The 13,281-nt window shown below is 37.7% G+C and overlaps 1 protein-coding gene across 1 annotated transcript in view; it reads right to left on the reverse strand.

Moving 5' to 3' along the window:
• Nucleotides 1-13,281, reverse strand: part of CFAP44 (cilia and flagella associated protein 44) — a 142,243-nt gene that overhangs the window by 19,475 nt on the left and 109,487 nt on the right. The window contains exons 26-27 of the mRNA XM_021007126.2: nt 8,497-8,700; nt 1,579-1,774 (exon numbers count right to left, since the gene is read on the reverse strand). Coding sequence (XP_020862785.1) covers nt 1,579-1,774; nt 8,497-8,700 — 400 coding nt within the window. The remainder of the gene's footprint in view (nt 1-1,578; nt 1,775-8,496; nt 8,701-13,281) is intronic.

Raw genomic sequence — 13,281 nt, forward strand, 5'->3', positions numbered from 1 at the left:
AGGTAGGGTCTAACAGTGCTCCAGTATCATAACAGGAAGCATCTTTTTGTAACAGATAGAGTAGTGGCCTTGGAAATCAGGAAGATGTGAGTTCAAATCTCATCTCAGACACTTACCAGCCATGTGGTAATGCAAAAGTCACAACTTTTCAGCTTCTCATTTGTAAAATGGGAATAAAAATAGCACCTGCCTTTCAGGATTATTGTGAAGATATTTCAATTCCCTTTCCCTCTTACAATATGATTATTAATATTGTTAAATATTATATTTATATTGCATTTTCTACATACGCTCATCATTGTATCTTCACAATGACTCTATAAAGTATCTCTGTTTCACAAGGGAAGACATGAGGATCAGACAAGTAAAATAAACAACCAAGATCACTCACATAATAAGTGACCAATTTGGGGTTCCAGACCATATCTTTTCTCTCCAGATCTAACACACTTTCTAAGTCTAAGTCTGCTCATCTGCATAAATATGTGTAATCAAAAAGAAAAAGTGACATCTGTTGAATTTATGGTCTTGTTGCTTTCAAATATAAGAAGACATTCACTCATTCTAATTCAGCATTGGTGAGCTATGAATTGGACCAATCATACTGGAAAGCACTTTGGAATAATGCTTTCAAAGGGGTGGGGTGGGGGAGGAATGACTGAAGTATCCTTATGTATTGACCCAGAGATCCTACTACTAGGCATATACCCTAAGGATATCAAAGACAGAAAGGTTCCCCCATATGCCAAAATATTCATAGCAGCATTTTTTTTGTAGCAGCAAAGAAATGGAAATGTAGTTGATCAACAACTGGAGAATGGCTAAAGAAAAATCATGGTGCACAAAATTAATGGTATATTGTGTTGTGGCTGTTCAGTAGTTCCACTCTTCACGACTCCATTTGGGGTTTGCTTGGCAAAGATATTGGTTTGCCATTTCCTTCTCCAGCTCATTTTACAGATGAGGAAACTGAGGCAAACAGGGTTAAGTGATTTGTCCTGCGGTCACCTAGTCAGTGTCTCTGAGGCCAGATGTGAACTCAAGTCTTCTGATTCCAAGCCTAGCCTCTATCCACTGTGGCACCTTACTACATACTAGGAAACATCAAAAAATCAGAGAAGCACAGGCAAGGAGGAAGAATGGATGCAGTGACATTAGCAGCACCAGGAAAACAATACACACAGTGACAAGTATGATATAAATGGAAAGAAAAAAAGAACGGACCTGAAATGCTGGGTTATTGAAATGTCACCAAGGAAGAATTAAGAAAGTGGACCACTCTCTCTTCCCTTCTTTGCATAGTTGGGAGACTGACTATGAACATGGAATGTTACATATACTGTACCAAGTCATTGTGTTGGTTAGTTTTACTGAACTATTTCTCCTTTTCTTTCTTTTTTTATTCTTTGTAACAAGGAATGGCTCACTGGATAGGGGATTGGGGAAGGATAGATTCAGAAATTATTATGATATAAAACCCAAAAGTTTCAATAGAAATGAGAATATTTTTAAAGGGGCTGCCCTCCTATAAAGTCCTATGTTGGACTTTAAAAGCCTATATAAAAGATTAATACAAACCCTCCTCTCCTTCCACCTCCTTTTTCTTTACACGCTTAATATTCTTCTTCAACACTTTCATGAGGAAACTTGCAAATTTGTTGTTTTCTCCCAGAGTTGCCTGAAAGTTGGAATAAATTGCCTTTTCTTGCTCCTGAAGCCTGTTAATTTCATTCTTTCTTTCTTCCATCTCTCCAAGGTTCTCATTTATTTTCCACTAAACAACAACAAGAACAAAAAAACACAAAAGATTTTAATCTGCCAGGGCCAGATACTAGTGGTTGTTACTTGGGACACATATGCATTACAAATTTCAGTGGGAATTCTATTTTTTATTTATTATCTATTTATCCATTTATCTATTTGTTCATTTATTCCTTTATCTATCTACTTATCTATAATAACCCCTTCCACGTCACGACTTTCCTCACCAGGGTCTTGATATGAGGTCTACATAAGAAATTAAATGGGAATTTTGGGAGAGTTTTACAAAAGCTTCAGACAACACACAAAGTCCAGCAGATGACACAGAAAAAGCTTAGAAACTCAGAAATGCCTAAAATATATGTATAATATTGTATAATATCAACATATTTTATCTGTTAATACTGTAACTACCCCATGAAAGAAAAATAAAAAATTCAGGCTTCTTCTCTGGTTCGAAGGGGAGGGACAAAAAATTTTACATGGATTTTCTAGATCACAGGGTCGTTGTGCCCTTAACTGCCACAATGTGGAAGTAAGAACTGTATTTGTTTATTTATTTGTTAATTTATTGGTTGGTTGGTTTTGGTCCAGATCTATGACTTCATCAGCATTGGAAACTCCTAGCATAGGAACTCCTTCGGCCAATGAAAGGCTGCAGTTGACAATCTTAGTTTCCCAAGACACTAAGTTATTAAGCAATTTTGCTCTAAGTCACACAGCTAATAAGTATCACAGGCTTCTTGACCCTTACACCACTGTTGCCTCTCAGGGAGAAAACAGACTCTCTTAAATTCATAAAGGGGTTTATGTTTCTTTTACGTGACTGTTACCCACCAAAATGCCACATATTGGCTCTAGAGTCTGGGGTATAAAGTTTATCAACAAGTGTGAAAAATAAAGCCAGAGGCTGATTTTCCTGTGTGATTCATAAACTGGTTTTGAAGAAAGCTTTAAAAGAAGAGTTTCACAAGGAATAGTTTACCTCTCATACTGATGGAGAACAGAAGAATTTATGACCAAACAAGAGATAGAGAACATTATGAAATGCAAAATGGATTATTTTGATTACATTAAATTGAAAAGTTTTTCCACAAAGCCAATGTAACCAAGATTAAGATGGAAGTAGAAAACTGGGAAAGAATTTTTATAACTAGTTACTCTGATAAAGGCCTCTTTTCCAAGATATATAGACAACTAAGTCAAATTTATAAGAATACAAGTCATTCCCCAATTGATAAATGGTCAAAGAACATGAACAGGCAGCTTTCAGATGAAAAAATTAAAGCTATCTATAGTCATATGAAAAAATGCTCTGAATCACTATTGATTAGAGAAATGCAAATCAAAACAACTTTGAGTTACCACATCACACCTATCAGATTGGCTAACATGACAAAACAGGAAAATGATAAATGTTGAAGACATGGGAAAACTGGAACATTAATACATTGTTGGTGGAGTTGTGAACTGATCCAACCATTCTGGAGAGCAATTTGGAACTATGCCCAAAGGGCTATAAAAATGTGCTTACCCTTTGACCCATCAAAACCACTTCTAGGGCTGTAACCCAAAGAGATCATAAAAATGAGAAAAGGACCCATATATACAAAAATATTTATAGCAGATCTTTCTGTGGTGGCAAAGAACTGGAAATTGAGGGGATATCCATCAACTGAGGAATGGCTGAACAAGTTGTGGTATATGAATGTAATGGAATACTATTGTGCTATAAGAAATGATGAGCAGGCAGACTTCAGAAAAACCTGTAAAGACTTGTATGGACTTATGCTAAGTGAAATAAGCAGAACCATGAGAACGTTGTGCACAGTAACAGCCACGTTGTGTGATGACTAACTTTGATGGACGTGGCTCTTCTCAGCAATGCAAGGATCTAAGACATCTCCAAAAGTCTCATGATGGAAAATGCTAACCACACATATGTAATCTGAATGCAGATCAAAGCATAGTATTTGCTCTTTTTTTTCTTCTGTTTTGTTTTGTTTCTTCTTTCTTGTGGTTCTTCCTATTGGTTCTAATTCTTTACAACATGACTAATGTGAAAATATGTTTAATAGGAAAGTATAATGTAGAGCCTATATCAGATTACATGCTGTCTTGGGGAGGGAGGTGGGGAAAGAGAGAAAAATTTAAAACTCAAAAGCACATGGAAATGAATGTTGAAAACTAAAAATAAATTAATATTTTTAAAAAGAAGAGTTTCACAAGTGTTTTAGGCAAAAGTAGTATTGTTGAAGTACATGTATAGCTAGCTCCCCAAAGGAACTGTATGGAAGAGCACAGAACAAATTTGGGTCAAGTTATGTTATATTTGTTTTAAAAAATTAATCTTATTTTCTTTTTAATTTTTTATTCTGAACTTAAACAATAAAGCATTTCCATATACATACCAGGACACAAAAAGAGGATTGCATATGAAACAGTAAATCTTCATTTTACACTGCCTGCTTTTGTAGAAAAGTACATAAAGAATTCCATGTTACTTTCAAAATTGTTCTGCTTGTCTGTACTTTCTTCTGAACTTCCTTCTCTTCCCTTCAGCAAATTAAAAAAAAAAAGTTTTGATGGCCCTCCCCTCATAATCCTTGGGACTATTTTTGCTTCTCTTTGTATCTTAAGTGCTTTGCACTGTGCATCGAACAGAGTAGGTTTTAACAAATGCTTATTGATTTGACTTTTTGTGGATTTCACTATTGCTAACTTCTCCTCTCCCTATCCCATTACTTCCCCCCCCAAAAAAAAATAATGGAAGAAAAGGAGGAAAGTCACTTGTGACAAATAAGTGTAGTCAAGCAAAATTAATCCACACAGGAGTAATATCCCAAAAAAGTATGTCTCTTTCAGCACCATGAGTCCTTTGCCTCTCTTTCAGGAGATGGGTAATATGTTTCTTCATCACAGGTCCTTTGGAGGCATTGTTGGTCATTGCATTGATCAAAGCTCTCAAATCTTTCAGTTATTTTTCTTTATAGTACTGTTATCTTCGAATAAATTGTTCCCCTTGTTCTGCTCACGCCACTCTGTCATTGTTCATACTTCCCAGATTTCTCTGGAATTCTCTTTCTTCATTTCTTCCTACTACAAATACAAACGTTGCTTCAGCCATTCCTCAATTGATAGACATCTCCTTTAGATTCTAATTCTTTTCTTTCCTCTTTTTCTTTTTGATCTCCCCTTTAAGGATCAGGATGGTGTGTTTGGTTGGTTTTCCTTGTGATTATTCCTTCCCCTACTTCCCTGACCTCCCTAAGCATGTTTGGTTACCTGTTGGTTTGTTACATTTCTACTTTTTGTAAGTGTGCATATTCAACCCTCCTTTGTCCATTTCAAGAAAGACTGAGGCTCAACAGATGTCTGTTCCCCACACCTCTTCCTCCGTGTTTGCATAGCCTTCTTCTCTTCACACATCCCAACAATGAGAAATAGCAAGTTCCACCTTTTCCTTTCTAAACAATTATCTTCCTTTTATCCTCCTTTCTCTTTCTCTTCTTCAATCTGGTCAGAACAATACCAATCTACCACCACCTCCCTACCCCTGTTTTTTCTTAACTTCTTCAGTACCCTTTGAAGACATTAAGGTTTTGAAAGGACACTTGTTTCTTCTCCCCTGTTAGAACAATAATATTCAGATAGTCTGGAAAGTCATTTTAGCTTTGGACCAGACAAGTTAAGTCTAGACTGGAATATGTGAGAGGTTTGTTCTCGTCACCGATCATCTCTGCATCAGAAGTCCTTGACAGCTGCTATCTTTGGAGGATGGAATGAAAATCTAGCTTGATCCAAAAACCCTTCAGCCTACCACCAAACAGATGAACAATGTGGAGAAATCTTAACACCATTCATGCCTCCTACTGTCTCTCTTGTGTAGTCATTCATAGAATTCTTCTACTTCTTCTTACCATGCAACAGATGTTGGTCCATAGTAGCTGTTGCTTCTCCTTGTCACGAACGCACCAAGTCAAGATAACCAAGTGCACCATAAATTAATGTGTCTTCTTGCCTTTGGGTGTACAAGAAAAACAATTCACAACTCTTTTATTTGCCTCTAAGAAGACAGCCTGTAAGTTGTCTCCTCCAGTTAGTGACAACTTCCTTGTATTTCCTGGTTTCATTTAGAGAGACTAAATGACTAAATGGATATGGGTTCATTTTCTCCACTAGACCCAGACTGCATATTAAGAGAAACAACAGCTCAGATGTTTGCAGACCGAAGTGATCAGTGTACTAAACTGAATTTTCTTCATTGGTGTTATAAAGAAGACTCCAGACTCTGTTGCAAAGACTGGTATCTCAAAGACTTTTTATTAAAGAGGTTGAAGTGCGTCCTTTCGATTCTCAAGAGAAGCAGGCACACCTCCTTTGAAGGGGAGGGCGCGCCAAGTACAGAAGTTAGAGAGCAAGCTCTATAGTTAGAATTGCTTAACTCCTCCCTTCTGGATCAGGATTGGTCCTAATCCTTCTGGGTTACAATCTTCCTTATACGCCCCACCTTTGACATACATTATGTGCCTAGAATTGTGTTGTCACCCTTACCCTCCACCCCCACACCACCCCTGCCAAGACAGAATTACCCTGTCTGTGCTGATTTCTTATCTACTTATGTGGAAACTTAACTATTTTATTTCTCACAATTGGTTTGAACAGAGGAAGGTTCTCACATTAAGTTTATAAAGAAGATAGGTTGGTATTTGCAACATTCACATAATTGTACTAGGCTTATTGGTTGTGATCCTTTTTTCATTGGCACCAAATACTAGACAAGACAGAGCGAAGAAGTTCCAATCCTTGGGAAAATCCAATCTTTGGCATAATTCTTGTAAAACTAAGCTTGCTGAGTGCTATATGACTTATTTCTCTTTTCTTTTTTTTTTTTTAATTTTTAGGCACTTGGGGTTAAGTGATTTGCCCAGGGTCACACAGCTAGTAAGGGTCAAGTTTGGTCTGAGGCCAGATTTGAACTTAGGTCCTCCTGACTTCAGAGCCGGTGCTCTATCCAAGGTGCCACCTAGCTGCCCCATATGACTTATTTCTAACAGCAAAAAGCTCAAGTTCATCTAAAAGACAGCTCAACAGGTAAAAATGAAAGTACTAATATCTTATTCAATATGCTCACCTCCTTCACTTCAGGATATCACTCTGAGAGGGGAGGATGTGAGTAGACTAGACCTAGAATAAATGTCCTAATTAAGTGCCCAGTAGATGGCAGGGCGTGAGGAGGGTAAACTGATAACAGTATCAGAGACTCTCAGACCTAGGTTACCAGAGAAGTTCTGAGGATTGGTATGGATGCCAGATCTCAGTTGTGCTAAGCGTGGGGCCAAGAAGTGAGGTATTTAGGAGAGAGAACATAATGACACATTGGAGGAGTAAGAGAATTTAGATAGTAATTATAGGAAATAAAGGCTCTGGGGTGCATGAAGAGCTCAGGGGGATGCTTCCATATGCGGGAGCCAGCAGTTTAGTGAATGTCCCCAAGAAGCTCTCCAGTCTAATACTTCCTGGAATTTATCAAACACAAGGAAAGGTGGGCCTCACCAATTTTTCTATCAAACACAATATGCCGATATGAATGAATGTCAATGAAAAAGCATTTATTAAGCTCTTAGGGGAATTTAAAAAAGCTTATAAAGAAACTAAATCCAAAAGTCATGTAAGGTTGGTTGACCTCAAATTCAATGTAATTATTCAGTTTGTGATGTCTCATTAATAGTTTCCTTTTCCCTTTAAAAGGAAAGTAATGTCTTTGGGAGCTTCAACATAAATAAACAAGTCAAGATACTTGTTTGTTTCCTGGTATTCAGCTACTAGACACACTAAATTAGCTATCAAATACAAGCAACTGTTATTGTTCAGTGTCTGACTCTTCTTGGCAGAGATACTGCAGTGGTTTTTCCATTTCCTTCTCCAGCTCATTTTACAGATAAGGAAAATGAGGCAAACAGGGTTAAGTGACTTACCTAGGGTCACACAGCTAGTAAGTGTCTGATGCCAGATTTGAACTCAGGAAAATGAATCTTCCTGACTCCATGCCTCGTGCTCTAGACACTTCACCGCCCAGCTGCCTTTTCCTCTGAAAGCTGTTAGGCACTCTCTAACTGTCCTAAGGGATTCCCAAGAAAGATTCCAAGAAACATACCACTTTACACAGTAAGCATCTACCAATGAAATGGTGCAATGTGTACCAGGCAAACAGCCATGTGGTTGTGCACACCTGTGATGCTGGGGAGTAAGAATGAATAAAGGGAATTATATTATAAATCCTCCAGAGATGCAGGAGACTTATATTGGGATATGGAGAACGTTTTGACTACTTGGTTCATTTTCTTGTTATTTACACTGGTTCATATCTTAATCAAACGGTTTTGTTATTAGAGTTGTGTATTTCTGATATATCAAACAATAGAGCTGGGGTATTTGGTAGGAGTTTGATCTGTGATTTGAATAGTTCTCTCTCCAAAATCGCCTAAGCGTAGTAATTAAGGAGAATGATACATAAAAGATAGGAAGCACAGAGGAAGCTGGGAAGAAAAAAAAACAGTAGGAGTGGATGTAGAGGAGAAGGAAGGAAGGGGCAAGGCAGGAGAAGAAAGAGAATCAAAATATTTGGATTATATATCCCTAGTTGATCAGGGGTTTTAATCTAGTATTAACAAATTAAGTTCCTTAAAGTACATGTACTTTCATAAAGTAGAAAAAAGTGTAAGGTATACATACTTTCATATCCTGCTGCTCTCTGTCCAATGAACTGACACGTTCTTGAAGTATGTTCTCTTGTTTTTCAAAGTTCTTAAGGAGAAGCATCTCTTGAAATAATGTTACATGGTGCAGGTCAGCTAACTTCATCTCAATATCTAATTTAAGTTTCTGGTGCCTCAGGAGACGAAATTCTGCATCAAACGTAATAATGAGTTCTCTGATCTGGAATGGAAAAAAGATGAAAAAATAGGGAGGAAAAGGTAAAAGAAAAATTAAAGCAAAAAAGCAAAATTTTTTTCTAAAAGTTGATGAATTGGATGGGAATGTAAATTAATGCCTTTTTTTTTTTACTAAAGTCTTTGTTGTTTTCTCATTATGCTAAACATTCTAGCAAAAAGACTGCATTAATACATGTTTCTATTCTAAAAAAAAAAGAGTTAACCAAAGTGAATTTATACTGGGGATGCAATAATGGGTAAACATGTAGCAATAACAAAAACCAGTTTTTGATAAATAAAATTTCGTTCAAAATAATCAAAACTATGTAAAATACCTGTGAGTCAATTCACCAAGAAATATGTAAGAAAGGAAAAATGGAAAATGGACAACAGAACTGACATCAATACCAATTATGGTAATTTCATCAGGAAATTTAACTAATGTGAACTAATTGTCACAACAAAGAGACCAAAAGAGCCCAGAAAGTGCTTAACCAGCAAACATCTGATTTACTTACCAAATGAAAAGAGATTGTTTGCCAAAGCCACACTGAATTAGAATACATATTGATATTATATGTGTGTATATGTATTATATATGTATGTGTGTATGTGTGTGTGTGTGTGCACACATACAGACACACACACTGTGGACTCAAAGATCAAGAGGTGAGAGACTGTGACACTTATAGGGTAAGTCATAGATGTGCCCCATCCCCTGCAGTCTTGGGATGAGAATACAGAATAGCTGTATGGCATGAGTTCAGCCAAGTTCCCAGGGACTTAATTACTGTCTTTTTTTTTTTTTTGCAGCCACCTGGATCTTAGAACTACAAGAATCTAGGACCTCTGGTCCTAGTGGACCTCTAGGAGTCAAGTGGCAGTGAGGGACTATACTAAATCCAAGTTCAGTTCCCCATTGTAAGGCAGAAAAATTTCCACCCCCTCTTCCCTTTATCCAGAGTTACCTTAGTCCTTGTTCCAGAGTCAGCATCTGCTGAGGTAAAAATCCTCTCTCCATCCTCTCTCTTCATACTCTTACTCCCTATGTCTCTCAGTCCTACCCCTCCATGATCCACATCATTTTCTGCCTTCCCAATCCATCAAGGCTTCTGGATTATTATTAACAAACGCCCCTTTATCCTAGATCTCTTTGCTTCATACTTTCTACCTTTTTTTTTTTGGTCTAGGCAATGGGGTTAAGTGACTTGCCCAGGGTCACACAGCTAGTAAGTGTGTATGAGGTTGAATCTGAACTCAGGTCCTCCTGAATCCAGAGCCACTACTCTATCCACTGCTCCCGACACTTTCTATCTTCTTATACTTCAGGAAACTTGTCATCTCTTATCTACCTGCCTAGTATTAAGTGGTTCTTCCTTCATGCTCCCTGAAGCACTGGATGGAACAGAATAACTCTAGAGGAGAGGAGAAAAATATATTCTGGATAGGAGGAAACATAACCCTAGATCCTCACTGCCACTTCTAGTCCTTCTGCCACTATTATTCAACAAACTCTCTTCTTTTAAAGTTTATAAGAACCTTACAAACCATACCCTTTTATCTACTCATCACCTTCAACTGTTCCTCCTCCATGATACAAAGCCCTGAAAAATTTTCTCTGAAACATACATTAAAACAACTCTGAAGTACCACCTCACACTTATCTGATTAACTAATATGACAGAAAAGGAAAATAATAAATGTTGGAAAGGATGTGGGAAAATTGGGACACTAATGCACTATTGGTGGAGTTGTGAACTGATTCAAACATTCTGGAGAGCAATTTGGAACTATGCCCAAAGGGCAACCAAACTGTGCATGCACAAAAATATTTATAGCAGCTCTTTTTTTGTGGCAAAAAAAAAATGGAAATTGTGGGGATTCCCATCAGTTGGGGAATGGTTGAACATGCTATAGTATATAAATATAATGGAATACTACTGTGCAATAAGAAATGATGAGCAGGCAGATTTCAGAAAAACCTGGAAAGACTTATATGAACTAATGCAAAGTGAAATGAGCAGAAACAGGAGAACAAGATACACAGTAACAGCAATGTTATGTGATCAAATATGAATGACTTAGCTCTTCTCAACAATACAATGATTCAAGACAATTACAAAGGTCTCATGAGGGAAAATGCTATCCATATGCAGAGAAAGAACTGGTGGACTCTGAATGCAGATCAAAGCATAATATTTTCACTTTCTTTTTATCATGTTTTTTTTCCTTTTGGTCTGTTTCTTCTTTCACAACATAATATTTTACCTGATTGTACATATATATATATAGAACCTATATCAAAATGCTTACTGTTTTAGGAAGAGGGGAGGGGAGGGAGAAAAATTCAGAACTCGAAATTGCATAAAGATGAATATTAAAAATTGTCTTTACACATAATTAGAAAAATGAAATATTATTAAATTATTTTTCTCTGACCACAGTCTCCTATCCTCCAGTCTTTCCTTCTTCAATCCTCATAAACTGGTTCTTTATGAACACTTAAAACTCCAGTCTGTCCATGGTTCCCTAACCTCTCACTTGATCAAGACTCTTCTAATCTTCCTTCTTTTCCCATATTCTTGACCCTATGGGTAATGAGTTCAACCATGTTCTGTCCTTGGAATCTATTGCCCCCTTGCCCTATCACCAATTATACCTTGCCAAATTCCAACTTTGTGTGATCCTCACCATTTTTCTTCATACCAATCCAAGTGCTGATGCAACCACTGCAGCTACATTTCTGATCTTGTTTTATATTATATTCTTTCATCCATTCTCTAGTCTAGCCAAACTTACCTGTTAGCTGTTTCCTAGACACAATCTTCCATCTCTTACCTCATTGCCTTTGAAGGTGATCACCTACGTCTTGAATGCGCTCCTTCAACATCTTTGGCTCATAGGATCTCTACTCAAGTAAATCTCTCCCTAGAAGACTTTCCTGATTCCCTCCAGTTATTAACACTCTCTGTCTTTAAGAATAGTTTGCACTACTTTGCATACACTTTATATTTGCTTATTTTTGTACAGGTTATGTCTCTCCCTCCCCATCCCCCATAGAACACAAGTTCCTTAACTGTTAAGACTTTCTTTGTCTCTGTACCCCTAGTACCCAGCATAGTGCCTGACACATAAGAGGTGCCTAGTAGATTTTTGCTGTATTGAATTGAGTTGAATGCCAATATCCATATGAAAGGGAAACCACAGGTTGGTATCTTCTTGAGGACTTGGGAAACCTGCCAAGACTGAACTTACCCTGAAGGGAAACTTCTTTCTGAATGGTGGGAGAGGAGGCTGAGCCCTTTCTTGCCTAATATGTCAGTTGGGGAGGAGCCAAGGGAATGCAGGTCGCCTATAGAGCCTGACTTTCTGAGGATGAGAGATGACAGCACTAAGCCTGGGCTATCCACTGCCTAAAGCTGTCACTGAAGCTATGATTGCCTGAGAATACTGACTTGTCCACCAGGGTTCAGAGAGTTGGGGTACAGAAATGACAGCAGGTCATCACCAAAGTGTCAGAATTATATGACCACGAATAAGCTAACATAATGCTCCCAGGGTATTGGTCAAAGATATTATTCATGTAGCCAGAAGGTATAAACCAAGGGAGCATATATAATTTCATTTTGTATGAAACCGTATCAGATGTTACATATTTACATGTGACTTCTGTGTTGGCCTACTGTATGCAACTTTGCTAAGTGATGCTCTGTATCATAGTTTTGCATGTGATCTATGTATTTGGTCCTAATTTCTATGTTATACACCATATATCTGCATGTGACCTATGTAGTTTCCTTTGACTATGCTACATGTATATTAATGAATGTTTTATTATGTGTAACTACAGCTGTGTATCTGTTTAGATATAGTGTAATTTGCAGGGACTCCAATTTTTTTTTTTTAGGCAACTGGGATCAAGTAACTTGCCTAGGATCACACAGCTAGTGTCAAGTGTCTGAGGCTCAGGTCCTCCTGACTCCATGGCCAGTGCTCTATCCGCTGCACTACCTAACTGCCCCTATAAATTATTTTTTGAGAGGAAAAATGTAATAGGAACAAGGCTGGGGGAAGAAATATATTTCCTTTGAGGTTTTGAGCCTCAAGGATAGGTCTTATAGGCATTCCTGGGACTTAGAATCCTCTAAGACTGTGTACATGAAGTATATGCATCAGGAGGGAAATTAAGACTTCAGAGAAGTGATTATAGTGGTACCTCTTCCAAGAAGGGGGTGGTAGCAGCACGGTTTGACTGCTGGCTACTGAATACAAGCTGAAAGTAGAAGAGAGAGGATAATGTGACAACAAATTTAGAGCTCAAAGGGCATCTAGTCCAAACTCCACATTTTATATATGATGAGACAGAGGCTGAAACCACTTAAATTACTTGCCCAATATCAAATGGGTCATCAGTAGCAGAGACAGGATAACCCTGTGTTCTTTACTCTGAACCATGAAAAAAAAATGGTGGATATTGGTAGATGTGTGTAAGCAGGGTAAATTTAGATGCTCTGTGAGTGGTTCTTCCCTCTTCTACCACTTTGCTCTGGCCATGCAAGAAACAGTTGCCATGCCATTCTCCACA

This window comes from Phascolarctos cinereus, unplaced genomic scaffold (genome assembly GCF_003287225.1).
Source record: "Phascolarctos cinereus isolate Bilbo 61053 unplaced genomic scaffold, phaCin_HiC Scaffold_726;HRSCAF=1367, whole genome shotgun sequence".
Taxonomy (NCBI): Eukaryota; Metazoa; Chordata; class Mammalia; order Diprotodontia; family Phascolarctidae; genus Phascolarctos; species Phascolarctos cinereus.